The sequence below is a fragment of the Sceloporus occidentalis genome, unplaced genomic scaffold, assembly GCF_023333645.1.
Source record: "Sceloporus occidentalis isolate IW3139 unplaced genomic scaffold, rSceOcc1.0.p SCAF_23, whole genome shotgun sequence".
NCBI lineage: Eukaryota > Metazoa > Chordata > Lepidosauria > Squamata > Phrynosomatidae > Sceloporus > Sceloporus occidentalis.
Window position 1 is genome coordinate 7,809,940 of NW_028317003.1, and position 18,403 is coordinate 7,828,342.

At 39.5% G+C, this 18,403-nt stretch overlaps 1 protein-coding gene across 1 annotated transcript in view; it reads left to right on the forward strand.

Annotated features, from left to right (window-relative positions):
- The window catches only part of LOC149300762 (serine/threonine-protein kinase Nek10-like), a 77,168-nt gene that overhangs the window by 3,335 nt on the left and 55,430 nt on the right, over nt 1–18,403 (forward strand). Inside the window, exons 4-12 of the mRNA XM_089484791.1 lie at nt 294–392; nt 5,467–5,551; nt 6,425–6,466; nt 6,880–6,958; nt 7,877–7,944; nt 12,690–12,769; nt 13,562–13,648; nt 14,976–15,200; nt 17,114–17,253. Coding sequence (XP_089340917.1) covers nt 294–392; nt 5,467–5,551; nt 6,425–6,466; nt 6,880–6,958; nt 7,877–7,944; nt 12,690–12,769; nt 13,562–13,648; nt 14,976–15,200; nt 17,114–17,253 — 905 coding nt within the window. The remainder of the gene's footprint in view (nt 1–293; nt 393–5,466; nt 5,552–6,424; nt 6,467–6,879; nt 6,959–7,876; nt 7,945–12,689; nt 12,770–13,561; nt 13,649–14,975; nt 15,201–17,113; nt 17,254–18,403) is intronic.

Sequence of the window (18,403 nt, forward strand, 5' to 3'; positions counted from 1 at the left end):
GCTCACTGGGGTGGGTTTTTCATACAAATGATACACTATATTAGAATAGTGAGGTCAAATAACTGAAACACAACTGCCCTGCAAAGGTCTTCTGGCAGCTCTACCTGAATAGACCCATGTATCTTATATATCTGCAAAAATATACAGTAAGACATTTACCCAAATGATTGCATTTAAATACTTGATTCATCTTATAATTCATTGTGTCATATAATGTACATTACAAATTATAGTGCAGTAACAAGTTTTATTATCTTGGACAAGTTGTTTATGTTGTATCTCTTTACTTCTAGTATATTTTACAAGAATGAAAGGAATTTCAGCCAGCATCCCCAACACAGCCTGTTTCTTGATATATTCACAGCACTGATAAAGAACAGGCTTGCCAGCAGGTACAGTGAACACATTAATAATACATTTTAAAATAAAGCAGGTGGTGATTTTCAGCTGTGTCACGCCACATAAATGCCCCAGTTACATATGGGACCGTCTGACAATTGACATGGATAACATTTCAAAGGCTTCACGGTGTAACATTGCAGACAGGCCAGACTATTCAATAGATTTGAATTGGTTTTCAAGTTTAAAATGAATCTATTGAATTAACCTAGTGTTAGTTTGGTTAAATCACTAACTTTTTACAATGGCAATTTGAATGCAAATTCAACAACCCAGCAAATTATAGTCATACCTGGGAACTCTCCGGGTTTGACCCAGAGATCTCCGGGTGATGCACCGGTACTCTGGGTCAACACCCAAATCCTGTGGGTCGCGGGAGAGGGGTCTTGACACGACCCCCCATTTCCCCTTTAAATGAGGGTGTTTCCTTTGATGCCAGCTGGAACTCCCGCCCCCAACATTAGTGAATCTGCCCACCGACGTCAGCGGATCCGCCCACCAATGTCAACGGGAACGCCTGTCCTGGGCAGTCCTGGCCGCGCCCCGCAAGGGAAGGCTGTGTGTAGCCAGAGCTAAGAAGTTCCCGGGTATCATTGTAGTCCGTTTGGAAAATGACAGCATCTCAGGTGTTCATTAAATATTAGCCACGTTGGAGCTGACTTCAAAATATGTTGGCATCCATAGATCTTAGATGGGCAGGGAGTCACCAGCCAGTTCTTTGATTTCCCCTTCCTGAACCACCAGCCTGAAATGTTGATAAAAGGCAGGATGGATCAATGCTTTCATGTTGTTTACGCCAAAGTCTGACCCTATCCTGTCACTCTGGAGTCATGTAATGACAAACAATTAAAAAGAAAGAATGAGCTAAGCAGTAGACTTGTGCATGGCAAGCAAAATAGTTTTGGATGAAATTTTTTAATGTTTTTGTGAATTAGTTTTCGGAAATTAATTTTCTCTCCGGGCCTTTTGGTTTGGATGGAATTCAGGGGCATTTTTTGATTCGGAACACCTGACACCTCTGTCCCATTTTGCAGGGGTGGAGGAAGGGTGAGACGAGAGCGGTACTCACCTCAGGTGCAGCTTCCTGCAGGACTAGTTGGGAGATCACAATCTCCCTCTAGTCGGCTCAACATTAGGGAGCACGACGTCTCTCACCTCGGCTTCTGTGGTCACTGTTCACTACGCGCCGACAAATGATGCAGTATATATGCATGTATATATGTGTGTGTTTGTAAGATTGTGTGTGTAAGAGCAGTATAGGTATTTGTAATCTGGTGGGTAAGGGCAGTGTATGTGTATATGTGTGTGTAAAGGCAGGTGTGTCTAAGGGCACTGTATGTGTGTATGTGTGTTTATGGGCAGGTGTGTGTAAGGGCAGTGTACGTGTGTATAGGCAGTGTATGTGTATGTGTGTGTGTGCAAGGGCGATGCAAGCGCAACATTTGTGTGTATGGGCAGTGTATGTGTATATCTGTATATAAAGGCAGGTGTCTGTAAGGGCAGTGTATATGTGTATGTAAAGGCAGGTGTGTGTAAGGGCAGTGTATGTGTTTATATGTGTGTAAGGGCAGTGTATGTGTATGTGTGTGTGTGCAAGGGCGATGCAAGCGCAACATTGTAAAGTGCAAATACTTGTATTGATGAGTTCCGCGAGAGCGACTTAAAAAAAAAAGTGTCCCACTTTCACATTTTTAAATGTTGGGAGGTATGCAGCAGTACTGCATTAATGGATACACATATCCAGCAGTATGCTATGACTCATTTCTTTCCAAAAATTGGAACAGTTTGTTTATTTGATCCCTCAGAGTAAGGAAGGTTTATATGGTGGCAGCAGCAGTAGTAGTAGCAGGGCGCTGGCACATATGCAACCTCACCATATAGGACCAAATTTGGAAAAATATTTATCCCTCGGAGTTAGGAAGGAAATTGAGCTACAACTCTGGCTGGCACTGGCAAACAGACATAATACTCCACCCCTCATATTAGAAACAAGTAAGGAAGGACATTGAGGCACAGGGCAGGGCACAGAGCAGGACAGGCCAAGCACTGCATACAGTCACAGCCAGCCCCAAAACTGACCCCCACTTATTAGGAAAAATAAGAATTGATTCCCCAGAGTAAAGAAGGGCCTTGAGGTGCACGGAAGAGGGCAAGACAGGCACTGGCAGATAGACACCAGCAGCCACAAGTCTGAACCCCCATATTAGAAACATTAAGAACTGATTCCCCAGAGAAAGGAGGTGCGGGGGACAGGGCAGTATAGGTGAAGGGGACAGGGCAGTATAGGTACTGCCAGACACATCTAGCCACCCACCCCCCATATTAGGAAAAAATAAGAATTTGTCGCCCCAATATAATAATATATCACAATGCCTGGTTTTGTCCCCAATGTGTATTTAGCAATGAATAATAATATATGATATGATAGAAAGAGAATAACAAAAAATATTAAGTTGTCCACAGATTAGAGGTTTGGCAGGTAGCGTAAATGAGCAACTGTCTTAAACAACTCAGGAATAGGTTTTAAAATTTAAACTGAAAGACTGTAGAATGCCTAGTTTTGTCACCAATATTTATCAATGAAGATGAAGAATAAGGAAAATATAAGAATGATAAAATAGAAAGATAATAAACAATCTGTTGGATTGAGATCTGGTGACCATTGGAGTACAGTGAACTCATTGCCATGTTCAAGAAACCAGTTTGAGATGATGTGAGCTTTGTGACATGGTGCATTATCCCGCTGGAAGTAGTCATCAGAAGATGGGGTACACTCTGGTCATGAAGGGATGGACATGGTCAGCAACAATACTCAGGTAGGCTGTCGCGTTTAAACGATACTCAATTGGTATTAAGGGACCCAAAGTGTGCCAAGAAAATGTCCCCCACACTATTACACCAACACCACCAGCCTGAAACGTTGATAGAAGGCAGGATGGATCCATGCTTTCATGTTATTTATGCCAAAGTCTGACCCTTCCATCTGAATGTCACAGCTGAAATCGAGACTCATCAGAACAGGGAATGTCTTCCATTGTCTAATTTTGGTGAGCCTGTGTGAATTGTAACCTCAGTTACTGGCACCTGGTGTTGTCTTCTGCTGCTATAGCCCATCTGCTTCAAGATTTGACGTGTTGTGCATTCAGAGATGGCATTCTGCATACCTTGGTTGTAACGAGTGGTTCTTTGAGTTACTGTTACCTTTCTGTCATCTCAAACCAGTCTGTCCATTCTCCTCTGACCTCTGACATCAACAAGGCATTTTCGTCCACACAACTGCCGCTCACTGGATATTTTCTAAGTACAGTGATACCACCCATGCCAATTTTTGGGGGGGTAAAAGGCTACATTTGGGGTATGCACAATTCAGTTTTTTAACTTGGAATTTTGACATGTTGAAAACTCTGCCCCCATATCCTATTTGGGACATCTTTGAACCGGACAATTCAACTTACCCCATCAAACCATATATTTTTTTAAAAACTTGACACCCCAGAGCATTTCAAATGCTGGTATTTTAACTCTTCATGCCAGGATATTTGGAAAGATACAGCACCAATTTAATGACTTGCTCTTAAAAATATTTTTTTTTACATTGTTTGGACATATTTTCTTTGAACGTGAGACATTACTGAGGTATTTTTTATCTTGAATATTTTATTGCATTTTAATTTTTTAGCTATATTTAGATTTTTTTTGGCCCACCTGGTTGGCTGCAGTTACCGTAGGTCTGGAAAGACCCTCTGGGAACTCTTTGAAAGGGCGCTGCCATCGTCTAGGAGTAATCAAACATGGCATCTAACTTTTTAATTTTTTTTTCATGATGTGCCTGTCACATCACATCAGTTGTCATCAAGGGGTTAAAAAGTTCTGGTCTTGCATAATATGTGTCCTAGTCCTGTTATGTTTGCCCGATCTACTAGACAAACACCCTGACTCCATGTCACACTGCCTGTAGTAAACAGTGCAATGACTCATAGTTAATCACTCAACCAGGCACTCTGACCAGGGACTTTAGTAGCAACCACCAATTTCACTATGCAACATGTCCCACAGTGGCACCTTTAAAAAAGATGCCACCCTTGCCACTTGCCAACCTTGCCACTTTCAGCTTATCAGTGCCATCCTAACTCCCAAATACTCTGCCCTGTGCCATTATTGCCCACAAACAGCTTGTTTGTGCCATCATTGCTTCAACAGAATGTTTGCGCCAACATTGCCCACTACAGCTTGTTTGGGCCATTATTTTCTCCAAACAGCTTGTCTGTGCCTTCTTTGCCCCTTGCAACACACACACACACACAAACCTAAACACATTTACTCATGCTAACACACATACATCTGCTTACACTTACATTCTCATTCTAACATGCACACACTCACATCACTTATATAAATATACACATTCATGCACAAACACTTACTGTACAAATGCACGCTCATTTTAACACACACTCCACCTCACACCACTTACACATAAATGCTTACACACAAACGCTTACAAATGCACACCCATGCTCACACGCATCTATTCTAACACACAAACACACATTTTGTACACACAAACACTCACACATGTTATACACACAAATGCTTTCACACAGTTTTACATAGACATTCATGCTCTCATACACATTAATGCTCACATACATACAAAATATGCGACCACTTTTTTCCTTTCTCCTCGTGCTAGTTCCAAATTGTTTAGAAATGGCCTTTCCTGAACAACTTTGGGCATGGTGGGTGACTTAAATTGTCCCAAACACGGCCCCTATTGGGTCTAACCACACACCCCTCTCTTCATCTAGCCATACTGCTCAACATAGGTTTCCAGATTTGGGTTGTATGAAATGATTGTTTCTTCGTACTCTTCTAGTGAAAGTCTCACATTTTGACTTGTTAAGGTCCTCCATACCAACCTTGGTAAAAATTACAGTCTCTCTCTGCATGTCCTCTCTAAAACCATTTGTGCATTTTAGGGAAACACAATAGTATTTAGGAGTGTCTTTTGTTGTATGTTTCCACCATGTTTATATAATATTATCATTTATTCAATTGTCTCTGTAGGGAGTGGGTTGCAAGAGCACCATCATTTCATTTGCTGCAAGTGTTGATCTGTCTGAGGTTACTAATGCGTGACTCATTTTATCAGGTTTGTTCATAAATATTTGTTACTTTTAAGTCCTCGCTAGTGTAGAATCACCAATATATTAAATGATTAATTGAGAACATACTGTTTCTTTAAATGCAAAATGATCTGCTTTCTGAATATCTTGTATTGTCTTATTTGTTGGAAGGCTTGGGCACAGTGTGTTTATGGCTTCATGTCGTTATGCCAGGCACATATCTGTCTTGGGTTTTGGGATCAGTATGTGTGATTCAAATTATGCAGATTAATTATCCTATGCTATGGTCTGCTTCCCAAGTACAATATATGACATCATATGCTGGTGTGCCGTGCCTTGGGCTTGATTGCCCAAGAGTGAGATCTGTCCCCTTGTTTTGTACATCAGGGGGACTGCCACCCCTGGACCTGATACCCGAGGTATAGTCTGTCAAGGCCACAATACATCACTGCCTGTGCCATTGCCAGGCCATTCTAACAAAGACTAAAGCACACCAGGACACAAAACTCTTGTTTAATCTTGCTTGACTATGGGTATTTTCACCCTGTGGACCCATCCACTTATTGTTGGGACAGATATGTATGGAATGGACCCAACAATGTGGAGACTGCTCCACCATACTGTGGTTAAACAGAAGAGTTCTCACTCCTTACACACCTATATTTATGTGATTAAGTTTATTGATTCTGGTTGGAGTGTAAGACCAGGGGTGTAACTAGAAACCACTGGGGGATGCCGGGGTAATTACGCTAGTGGGTAAGACCATGAAAATGCAAAGCTTATTTCATAGAGTGTCCTATGGAAGTTACAAATGTACCAGGTGTTATTCTTCACTGATTGAGGGGGAGATTATGTGTAAATGATGTTTAATAATTATTGTATTTTGCTATTTATTTTAGGAAGCACTGCACCAAATAAATGGAGTTGGAATTCTTGCCCAGGTGAAGTAATGAGGACTTAGCGGTACATTGGCAGGGTATAGGCTTAAATTTGCTTATAATCAGACATCACACTTCACTAATATTGACTGTAAGCCCTAAATTGACCCTTTCCTTTTTTTTTTACAGATGTGAGCTTGACTTTTGCTGAATTGGGCCAATATACTGTCTAGTGGCCTTTGATTTATTTATTTTTAATTACAGAGAAGAGTTTTTCAAAACTTTTGTAGATGTATCATATGCTTCTGTATCAGTTTGACCATCAGTCAAACTAAAATATAGTATAGAGCACAATATTCATGTACACGCTCAGTATTGATGCTGAAGCGCCATCTTCAGAGCATTATAAAAACACCAACACACTCCAAGTTCTCCTAGAATGAATCAGTCTTTTTTTTCCCCTCTTCCTTTTTCAGTACATGGAGACAACATGTGATACATATCTTTTGTATGGCGAGGAAGAGTTTAATGTTGACAAACTGGTCAATTTGACTTGTAAGTATATTCCCACAAGATTTTATATTAAAACTGACAATATCCAATTAATAAAGTATGTTTTATTATTCTGCCATTCAAATAAACAATTTTAAATTATGCTTGTAGAGTATGCTTGCATTACAATTTTTAAATTAGGTTGACAGGCAATATACACTAAACTGGTTTGTATTAAAACATGTTCATTTATGATTTTAAAAGCTTATTAAATTGGATGAATATATACATAGTCAACACATAAAACCATACTGTTGTGTTTCACCTTATATTTGTCACAGATGTTCTCTAAAGTTATAGCCAGATGTGCTGTAAGTAAGTCATTAATGTATCCCACAACTTTATACTGTTTGGTCCTTGAGTCTAGAGGAACGAGGAGGCAGGGTTCTGAAAGGGGTAACATGAAACAAGCTGAAAACAGAAGGCAGACAGTGCACAAGCTCTGTCCACCTTCTCATACACTATATGACCAAAAATATATGGACAGACAGCCTAATTATTGAGTTTTGTTGTTTAAGATTTTAGTTGAATTTTAGGTTTCTGTACAAAACTTAGCATGCGCCTTGTGAAAAATGTCCCTTTGATTTGTAAGCAGGTTAGAACAGTGTCAGCCCAAAAGCCCCTTGCCTGCCCAAGAACTCACATACTCACTGGCACACATTTTAACACACTCACCCGCACCCTTCTCCCAGGCTGTGCCAGCGGCCTCGCTTTTACTGCAGGGTTGATTTACATGACTTGCTGAATTCCCATGTCCACAGGATGGTCCAAAATTGTTCACAAAGAGGCTAATGCCCTCTGGGCCACCAGTGCCTATGTACTTTTTGTAACACTAATTATTTTTGTACTGTATGGGTCCTTTCTTATGTAGGCACCATGTATTATGATAGATTTATGTACTTATGTAATTACATTTTGCAGATATTTTTCAAAAACTTTCTGCTGTCAAAGATCAAAGAGAGTGGGTTATAGCAAGTGGAGCACACAAGGTAAGTAAAAATATTTAGGTATGTTATGCTTACATAATTCAGCATTTTACATACATCTATTCTGATGTTCAGTTACTAATTAAAACCAGCAGTTTAGTATAGTGTACAGTGGCAAGAAAAAGTAAATGAACCTTTTGAAATAACTTGGTTTTCTGCATTCATCATAAAATGTGATTTGATCTATATCTAAGTCAGAGGTATAGACAAACACAATGTGCTTAAGGTAATAACACACAAATAATGTTAATCTATCGTATCTGTTTTGAACACACCCACTAAACAATCAAAGTGTTGGTGAAAAAAGTAAACGAAGCCTTGGATTTAAAAACTGGTAGAACCTCCTTTGGCAGCAATAACCTCAAAGAAGCGCTTCCGGTAGCTGCATATGAGACTTGCACAACCAGCGCCGGACTGGGAATGAAAAGCAGCCCTGGAAATATTTGGACAGCAACCCCATTTATTGTATCGCATGGTCAAGCCCTTGTGCCCCCATGCCACACCCCTTACACACACCTATCTGAGCCACACTATTTACCATCCAAATAGCTATAAATCATTATTTTTTCCTTTACAATAACAGAATACCACATTATTATTAAAATCCCATGAACCAAAAGTGTTAAAAGGTCCAAATAAGTACCTGGGAATGGACAGAATCTTAACTCTTCACCATCCCTGTGTACTTGATAAAGATGACATCAGAGCTCGACAGATGTATGAAATAGACTCTTATGTGCTGGGATTGGGAGTATATCCATACGCTAAAAAAGTCATGATACACCTGAAGCCACAATTTAGTACCACTAATCCTTTTTAATAAAATATGCAGATTGAAATAGAGTAAATAACACAAAACCTTTTATTTTCCTCTCACTGATTTCTGGGCCTAGAAAGTTTTGTCCTCTGAAGTGGCCACAAATTCAGGAGCGCGTTTTATCTCTGAATAAGTACAAATTCAATCGTTCTATTTATTCCTACAGTTAGTAAAGTTCCAGGAAACAGATGACCAAATACACACCAGGACAGGCTCTGCCACACCGACACCCAAACATACACACCAGGACAGGCTCTGCCACACCGACACCCAAACACACACACCAGGACATGCTCTACCACACCAACACCCAAACACACACACCAGGACAGGCTCTGCCACACCAACACCCAATCACATAAAGACCAGGACAGGCTCTGCCACACCAACACCCAGACACACACCAGGACAGGCTCTGTCACACCAACACACACCAGGACCGGCTCTGCCACACCGACACCCAAATACACAGACACCAAGACAGGCTATGCCAAACCGACACTCAAACATACACACACCAGGACAGGCTCTGCCACATGACACCCAAATACACAGACACCAGGACAGGCTGTACCACACCGACACCCAAACATACACACACCAGGACAGGCTCTGCCACATGACACCCAAATACACAGACACCAGGACAGGCTGTGCCACACCGACACTCAAACAAACAGGCACCAGGACAGGCTCTGCCACACCGACACCCAAACACACACACCAGGACAGGCTCTGCCATATAACAAATGTATTTTCTGCACTGCTTTGTCATTGACTGCCCCTTTTGTATTTTTGCCCCTTGTGTATTGATGCTCCAGCCAGGCCCCCTTACTATTGATTATTGTGTCCCCCACAACCTTGTGTATTGCCCCCCTTTGTGCATTTATGCCCCCACACCCCTGTGTATTGATTTATGTGATGCCCCAGGCAACCTAATGAAGTTAAAGCGGCTGGCGGAGGCGTTCTTACAGCTGCTTTGAAATATGCGGCCGCACGACGCCTGCTTTGAACTTCGTGGCCAGGCGGCCTCTTTGAATGTTGGTCTGCCTGCCCACCGGCCCTGTCCACGACCTTCAGGAGGAATTTTAGACCATTCTTCCTTCCAAAACTGCTTTAGCACAACCACATTCCTAGGATGTCTGGTGTGGGTTAAGGTCTGGGTTCTTATTGGGCTACTCCAACATGTTGATTTTCTTTTTTTTAAACCACCGTGTAGTAGATTTACTTTAATGTTTAGGGTCTTTGTCGTGCTACATTACACAACTTCTACTAAGCTTCAGCTGGCAGACAGCCATCTTGACATTAGCCTGTATGACACTTTAACCCCTTCGCGACCTTTGCCGGTTCAGGACCGTCATAACAAGAAGGTCACTAAATGACCTTTGACGGTCCTAAACCGTCAAAAAATTAAATAAGCTTAGAAAGTGATCAAGGATCACTTTCTTCGCTTAAACGGCCTTGCTGCAATGCCTCGATGTCGAGGCATTCAGCAAGGCCGAGATCGGCATCAGGGGCCATGTCTGGCCCCTCCTCGGGGCGTCAACAGCCGCCATACATTGTATGGCGGCGGACGCCCGTTTTAAAAGCGTTTAGGAGGCGATCAACAATCGCCTCCTAAACTTAAATGGTGTCGCTGGAATGCCTCGATTAGGAGGCATCCAGCGACACCAAACACTTACCTCTGGGTGGGCTGTGACCGCTCCGGAGAGCGGTCACAGCCGCCGCTGCCGGTGATCTTCGCCATCAAGCAAGATGGCGGCGGCCCGGGAAATAAAACAATAAAGACGAAAAAGTTCGCTAGAGGGTCTCCAGACCCTCTAGAGAACTGGCTCCACTTGCTGGTTGAATACAGGTACTGCATTCAACCATGCAAGTCAATGGAGCCCAGCTTTCTAATCACTATGTGATTAGTAAAATATTAAAAAAAAATAAAAATAAATAAAAAATGGAAAAAAAAATAAAAAAAAAATGTGCTAACATTTAAAAATAATTATGCAGTGATGTCACTAGATGAACCATCCAGTACCAGCAAAATGTGTAAAAAAAAATATAAAAAAAGTATTAAAAAAATAACATTAAAAAATAAAGTTTATTATTTTGAGCAAGTGCTAAAATTTCTCAAAAATCTCAACAAAGAGTTAAAATAAAAGCACTTCAAATACCCAAGGGGTGTCTAATATATAAAAAAATGGCTGATGGGGTAAATTGGAGTGGCCTAGCTCAAAGATAGGGCATAGGTACAGACTGACCAAAATGGAGAAAAAAAGCGCACTTCCCAAATGTGGCATTTTAAATCTGAAACAACCCGACAAACCCATGCATGTCGGGTATCACTGCACTCAGGAGATGTTCCTGAACACACATTGGCGTGTTGTTTGACAGTGACATATACCAGAACCTGTATATCTATAACTAAAGTACAATTTGTGTGAAAAAAAAATAAAAAAAATTACTATTACAAAGTTTGACAAAGTGTAGTTGTATAATTGGTGCATGGAAAGGGTTAAAATAACAGCATTTGGAATACCCTGGGGTGTCTAGTTTTCAAAAATATATGGTTTGAATGGGTTAAATTGAGTTAACCGGCTTCAAAGATATTCCAAAGAGGAGAGGGAGGCACAATGACCAAATGACCACCTGAATTACGCATGCCCCAAAAGTAGCCTTTTACCAGCCAAACAATCTGACAAACCCATGCATGTGGGGTATCGCTGTACTCAGGAGATGTTGCTGAACACATATTGGGGTGTTGTTTGACAGTGACATATACCAGCACCTGTATATCTATAACTAAAGTACAATTTGTGTGGAAAAAAAAATAAAAAAAATTACTATTACAAAGTTTGACAAAGTGTAGTTGTATAATTGGTGCATGGAAAGGGTTAAAATAACAGCATTTGGAATACCCTGGGGTGTCTAGTTTTCAAAAATATATGGTTTGAATGGGTTAAATTGAGTTAACCGGCTTCAAAGATGTTCCAAAGAGGAGATGGAGGCAGACTGACCAGATTTGTTAAAAAAGATTTGGAAATCATAAAACGCTGCTTGTACTTATTGCCCTATAACTTACAAAAAACAGCAAAAAAACATAAAAACATTGGGTATTTCTAAACTCAGGACAAGTAGTAGAATCTATTTAGCTAGTTTTTTTACTTGCTTTTTTAGGTGAGTAAAAGATTTTTCAAATAAAAGTCATAAAATGTGTTTTTTTTTCAATTTTGCACCATGTTTTTTTTATTTTTTTTATAGTAAATAAGATGATACGATCAAAATAATGGTATCTGAAGAAAGCCCATCTTGTCCTGAAAAAAACAATATATAACTTATGTGGGTACACTAAATGGGTGAGGAGAAAATTACAGCTGAACACAAGCACCACAAAAGTGTCAAAACAGCCTCGGTCCCACAGGGTACAAAACGAAAAATGAGCCCGGTCCTTAAGGGGTTAATAAACTTGGGAATTCATTATTCTGTCAATGATGGCAAGCTGTCCAGGCCCTGAGGCACCAAAGCAGCCCTAAATCATGATGCTCCCTCCAGCATACTTTACTGTTGGGAGGATGTTTTAATGTCGGTTTAATATTCTAATGATGTATTAATGATGAATTAAATATGGACAAAAACAATAAAATAATTTGTGTGTTATTCATTAAAACAGGTTGTTTGTTCATTATTGTAATAATTGGATAATTACTATTTATCATTATATACTATTTTTTTAATAATATATATTTTTTGAATCACTTAACATGATGTTTACTGGCTTTTTGGTAATTATACAATTGAATAAGTGCTAAAATAAGTTAATAAGTGGGACAATTAAGAATTTTAATTAGGGTACATTGTTACACTAAGACCTTATCTAAAGAACTGGGAACATATTTTGTAGCCTGTTACTCAAAAAAACTGTTATTTTTTTTTTTTTCAGTCTCTATTGAAGTTATTAGCCGCCAGGGACAGCAATGTGCTGCTAGGAGCTCTACTTGCTCTGACAAGTTTAGCAGAAAGGTGAGTTTATGTTAAAATTGCATACTGTTGTGGAATGGTTCATGTCACTAGTCTGCCGCTTTCTATAATATTATAATGCTAACATCACTAAAATCAAAAAAATTCAGGCACAAGGTTTTTTTTTTTATATAGTTCACAACGATAACATAACAGAAGGTATTCCATGGTTACAGGATGTTAATGGGCCTTATGGATTCCAAAAAACAATAGTATACTAAGCAAATAAACCAGAGCACAAGTGTCATTTTTGGCTTTCGCTTGGTGGATTAATCTAAAACATAGAAACAATCTCATCATAGAAACATAGAAAAAAAATCAGTTACTATAGCAACAGCCTATCAAGAATTATTTTTTGGGAGAGGTTTTGTCATTGAAGAGTATTAAGATTTGTCTCTAGTGCTGTCTTTAGCTAACAAAACTGTTAAATTTAGCAAGGTAGGTGGAACAGAACCTTAAAGTACTTAGGGTCCCAGTGGCTGTACATCAAGGGTCTCCAGTAGTCCACATGCTTTCTGGCTTGCACTGGGTAGCTCTCAAGCATTAGGTGTACTCCACATGTCAATGACAGAGGTGGTGTATATAACTTTTTAAGTCCGACTTACCTTTAGAAATACATTTAGAAAATAAACTAATAAATGAATGAAAATATTTAAAATATATCCTTTATCCCCAAAATGACACTTTTTACAGTACATTTTCCAGGTAACTCTCAAAATGATTTTTGACTTATAACTAGCTCTAATTAAATGTAAAGTCAGATTTTTTATTTTTAATATTTGTTTCTTTTTGTAGTCCAGAGTGTCGTGTGAAGATAAGTGAGCTCAGTCTCGTTGAAAGCCTAATGATGATACTGCATGAATATGATCTGCTGTCTAAAAGGTGGGAAGTGAGTCTAGGTAATATTTTGTAATTTCACTTTTTTTTTCCCAGCAGTGATCTTACAAGTCTCAAGTTCATTTTGGAGAAGTGTAGGTTTTGTTAAACTCCAAACTGAGAACAGACTGAGCTTTCTTCTTTTAATTTTAAAATGTGTTAATGTGTTAAGGAATGCAAATGAGAATCATAAAGTATGTAATCACCAAAATAGTGGCCCTATAGGCACATTAACAATCTTGGGAACATTAGCAAGACTTTTAAGGTGTTTCTAGAATCTTTTCTCAAAGGAAAGTCTCTCAAAATTAAACAAATATTGTGAGTAGTAGATAGGAACAACAATATGCAATATATAATAACGAATTATATTTTTTAGGTTTCCGGTAGTAGTAATGTACTTCCTCACCCTAAAAAGATGTATGTTATGACCTTACAAAGGACCTCTTTATCAGAAGAATGCTACATAAACATAACATTAAATCATTGTTGTGGTGTTTAAACCAAATATAAAAATATAACACAAAGGTTCGTCTACATTTAACAGATATTTAATAAGAGACAGAAACACAGTAGCATACAATAAATGAGTGACAGCCCAACATACAATGCAACACTTTCCAAGACTAACCTGCAACCTAAAGGTCCAACATAACCCAGCACACCACCGATTACCCCATCCATGCAGGATGGTGGGCAGAGAGAAACTGAACTAAGATTTTTCATTCCACAGGCATATTGAATCACTGTAGGTGTGCCCTCGTTAACATATCAAAAGACATGTAATACAGGAAGAGTTCAACTGGCTAAAACATTGACAACAATACTTATGTCACCACAATTGTAACTGCATATACACTCCAATGGGGAGGTTTTCCTTCTTTATGACATAAAGACCACATTCTGTTTAAATGTGATAGACAGCTGTTTTTAGACATTGGAATGACTGTCTGAGAGAAGAGACAGGAAGGCTGCTGTGAGAAAAATGGGGATATGGACCAGCTCCACATATGTTGTGGAACCACTCCAAGATGTTCAGCCTGCAAGGCCCAGCCTCACTATTTAGGTGAACTAGTTTGCAGCCTGTGACACTGAGCTGGATTGGGGCACTGCCTCCAGGTTCTCTCCCATGCTAGGGTGCAAATACAAAAAAAGGAGGCATCAACGTTATACAGCCCTGTAGGGAGCACCCTAAAATAAAATGTGTGCAAAAGTTTGATGTTGTGGGACATGCAGTTACACATCAGCTAAAGATCTACTTGTTGGTAAAGCATAGATAAGGAAGTTGCACGCACAAACTAGCCAATGATCATTGACATATTTTCTGAATTTATAGACTTGCAGCAGAGCTCTTACGACTTCTCTGTTCCGAATCAGAAGTAAAGGAACAAGTTAAAATTTATGATGGAGTCCCAACCCTTCTTAGTTTGCTACACTCTGACCATCTAAAATTGCTGTGGAGTGTTGTCTGGATATTGGTTCAGATTTGTGAGGATCCTGAAATAAGTGTGGAAATTCGAACATGGGGAGGAATAAAGCAGCTACTCCATATATTAAAAGGGTATGTTTTGCTGAGTTATTGCTTGGTTTAAATAATGTTTACATTTTAAATGTGTTTTTTATTACCGTCTAGTGAAGATTTGCTTTACATTCGCTATTTTGTAAATCATCTTAAAGCTTTGAGCTTTAGTAAGTAGCTACATGGAATGTAACCATTAAATTGTAATTAATTGGCTTGAGAGTACCAACGAAACTTTCATTATGAATTATTTAATATAAGGTATAGGTCAATCAAAATGTGACTTATTTATACAGATTATACAGAATTGGAACCAAGGGCTCCAACCATTTTGTATTAAACTCAACACTCAACACTTCATTACTGAATTTTACTGGAGACAGTGATGTTAAAGGGACCTTTATGGTACACCGTGTCTCACCTTATTTACCATGCTGTCAACTGATCAAAGATAATTAGAGTGTTATTTTAGTTTTCTGATAACTTGTAGTGGCAAAAATGGTTGGAGCTTATTCAACTATATCTGAGGTTTAGTTAAGGGTACTTGAATTGCCCATTTGTACACAATGTGCTGTATGTATAGGCAGATACAAACACAGAAACATAGAATTTGATGGATAAGACCCATTTGGCAATCTAGTCTGCCATTTTTGTTCCTACTATATACACCTCAAATCTTGGGGTTGACTCGATGCTCCCTGACTAAATGCAGTCATAGTCGGGAAATATAGAACGTTCTTTCTGTATATGAATGTGTGGGTCAATGCTTCTGACTGCAACAAGTGTTCTTTGCCAAAATTTATCTAAGCCATAAATAATCGTATTGCCACGAAATGCACAGCAAAACCTCTTAACCAGCAATCAGATGAAAGAAAAGATCTTTTTCTGGAAACTCTGCCAGCTCAATAATAACATAAAAGATGTCAATTGAAGTGTTGACTAAATTCCCAGAGCTATTCAGGGAACTGGAAGACCTCCCAGAATAAATCTAGAAATTTATTTTAATTAATATAAGAATAAGAGGAACCACAACTCAAGCTGTCTCATTTTATTCATCAGGTCCCAATTTAGTCATATATGAGTCCAGCATGTAATCCAAGGTGCACACACAGAGATTCTCTGCTTTCAAAACACATCCACAGAAATGCGTTTTGCACTAAAATAACAATTACTCATATGCATATATATACATCGATCAGCCATAACATTATGATCACTGACCACATGACACACAGTCACAGTGTTCGCAGTTTGTTGTGTATTTTGCGGCATAGCTGCAGACCAGTCAGGGTGCCCATGCTGACCCCTGTCCACTACAATGGGCATGTGAGCAAAAGAACTGGACCACGGAGCAATAGAAGATGGCCTGGTCTGATGAATCACGTTTTCTTTTACATCAAACGGATGGCCAGGTGCTTGTGCGTCGCTTACCTGTAGAACACATGGCACCAGAATGCATCCATGGAGACCTCACATCGCAATTTACTGGACTTAAAGGATCTGCTGCTAACGTCTTGGTGCCAGATACCACAGCACACCTTCAGATGTCTAGTAGAGTCCATGCCTCGACCGGTCAGGGCTGTTTTAGCGGCAAAAGGGGGACCTATGCAAATAGGCAGGTGGTCATAATGTTGTGACTGACCCTTGTATAATATATATATATTGAGGAGGAGAGCGCCGTTCTTTGCCTGTTTTTCTGTGTGGATAACTTTTTTTTTATCACTTAACGGGTATCTGCTCTCTCTAAAATACACTTTCCACTGCACTTTGTTGAATCCCTTTATGTATTTAAATGTTCTTATCATATACCCTCTCTTTTTCCAAGCTATACATATGAAGATCATTTTTTTCTTACATTTGTTATTCTGCAAATTGTTAATTGTATGTCTTTGAAACCAAAGAGCCAAGCAGATATAGCCATTAATCTGGGTGGAATAATGTTCATCTTTCTAAAGCGAGCAGTACCTTGTGTCTGACCGTTCATCGATCGGAAGCCTATCCAGTGCAAATGCAGCAGGGAGGATCCGGCATGTTTATTTATCTGAAGAGCTCAGTCCAAAAGAAATACAAGAGAATACTCTTTTACTTCAAGCAGGTAACACAACTCCATAGTGATTAACAGTATTGGCTACTGTCACCTTTTTTCTAATTGGTCATCCTAGTTTATTACTCCTTTGTAGTTCATTTAATACCCTTTCGTGGTTGAACTATGTGTGGTTGAAACAGGCTTTAGAGTAATGTTGAAGTTGTGGGGAGAGTTTGGAGGTAATGGAGAAGCTTGTATTTAAAGGGAAGCCATCGTTTGTTAAGTGCAGCAGAGAGGATGGAAGGTGTCATCATAAAGATCACAAATGAGTGTGGTGTGATTCACGCTGATCAGGTTTAATATTCATATTGTTCACATTACCGCTATCACATGCTACTACTAAAAAGCCCATTCTTTTCAGAAAATTTGAAATTGCCTTTAATGGTATTCTATAAACATTTTTCAAACATGGATATGTATTGTAATACTTCCCCTTTAACACAGAGGCACCTTATTAACGCCATCAGCACGGGCACTGGTGAAACAACAAAAGACTTGAACAAAAGGGTTTAGGTCATCTGCCTAGAAATTTTCATATGGACACTATGCATTAATATGAGAAAGGTGGCTTCAGTTAATGATCAAAAATTGGTAAATAGAACCAACAGATACACCCAACAAACCTAGTGTCAAGGGGCCCCCACTTGCTGTTTCATGCTACAGTAGAGTCTTACAGCATCAGCAAGGACGCAGTGGTCAGCCAATGACACTTAGTGCAGCAGATGAAAGGCACATCATACTTACGTCAATCAATCAGAAGATGTCCAGCAGTGCCATCATCTCAGCACTGGCTGGGCCTCTGCTATAAAGTGCATGTAGAGGCAAGAGGGTGATCATTGTTAGCCTAATTTGCACATGCCTACATATCTATCTTTGAAAGCTTTCCTACTTTACAGCTATTATAAAGCTTTTGTACAGTACTGTATGTATGAAGGGGGTCCCTTGTAAGAGTGTTGCCCCAGGGCCCCATCTGACAGTAATCAGCCCCTGCTGACAAAGTGAAATATGTAATAGCAGCAGCCGTCCATCCTCTCTCTCTCGCTCCTGACACTGACATATTTAAACAATATCTATTTTACCCTTCTAGAATGGAATGGACAGACGCACGTGCGCACAAAAAACAAAAACTCAGTATTGAGTTAAATTCATTCATCAAGCA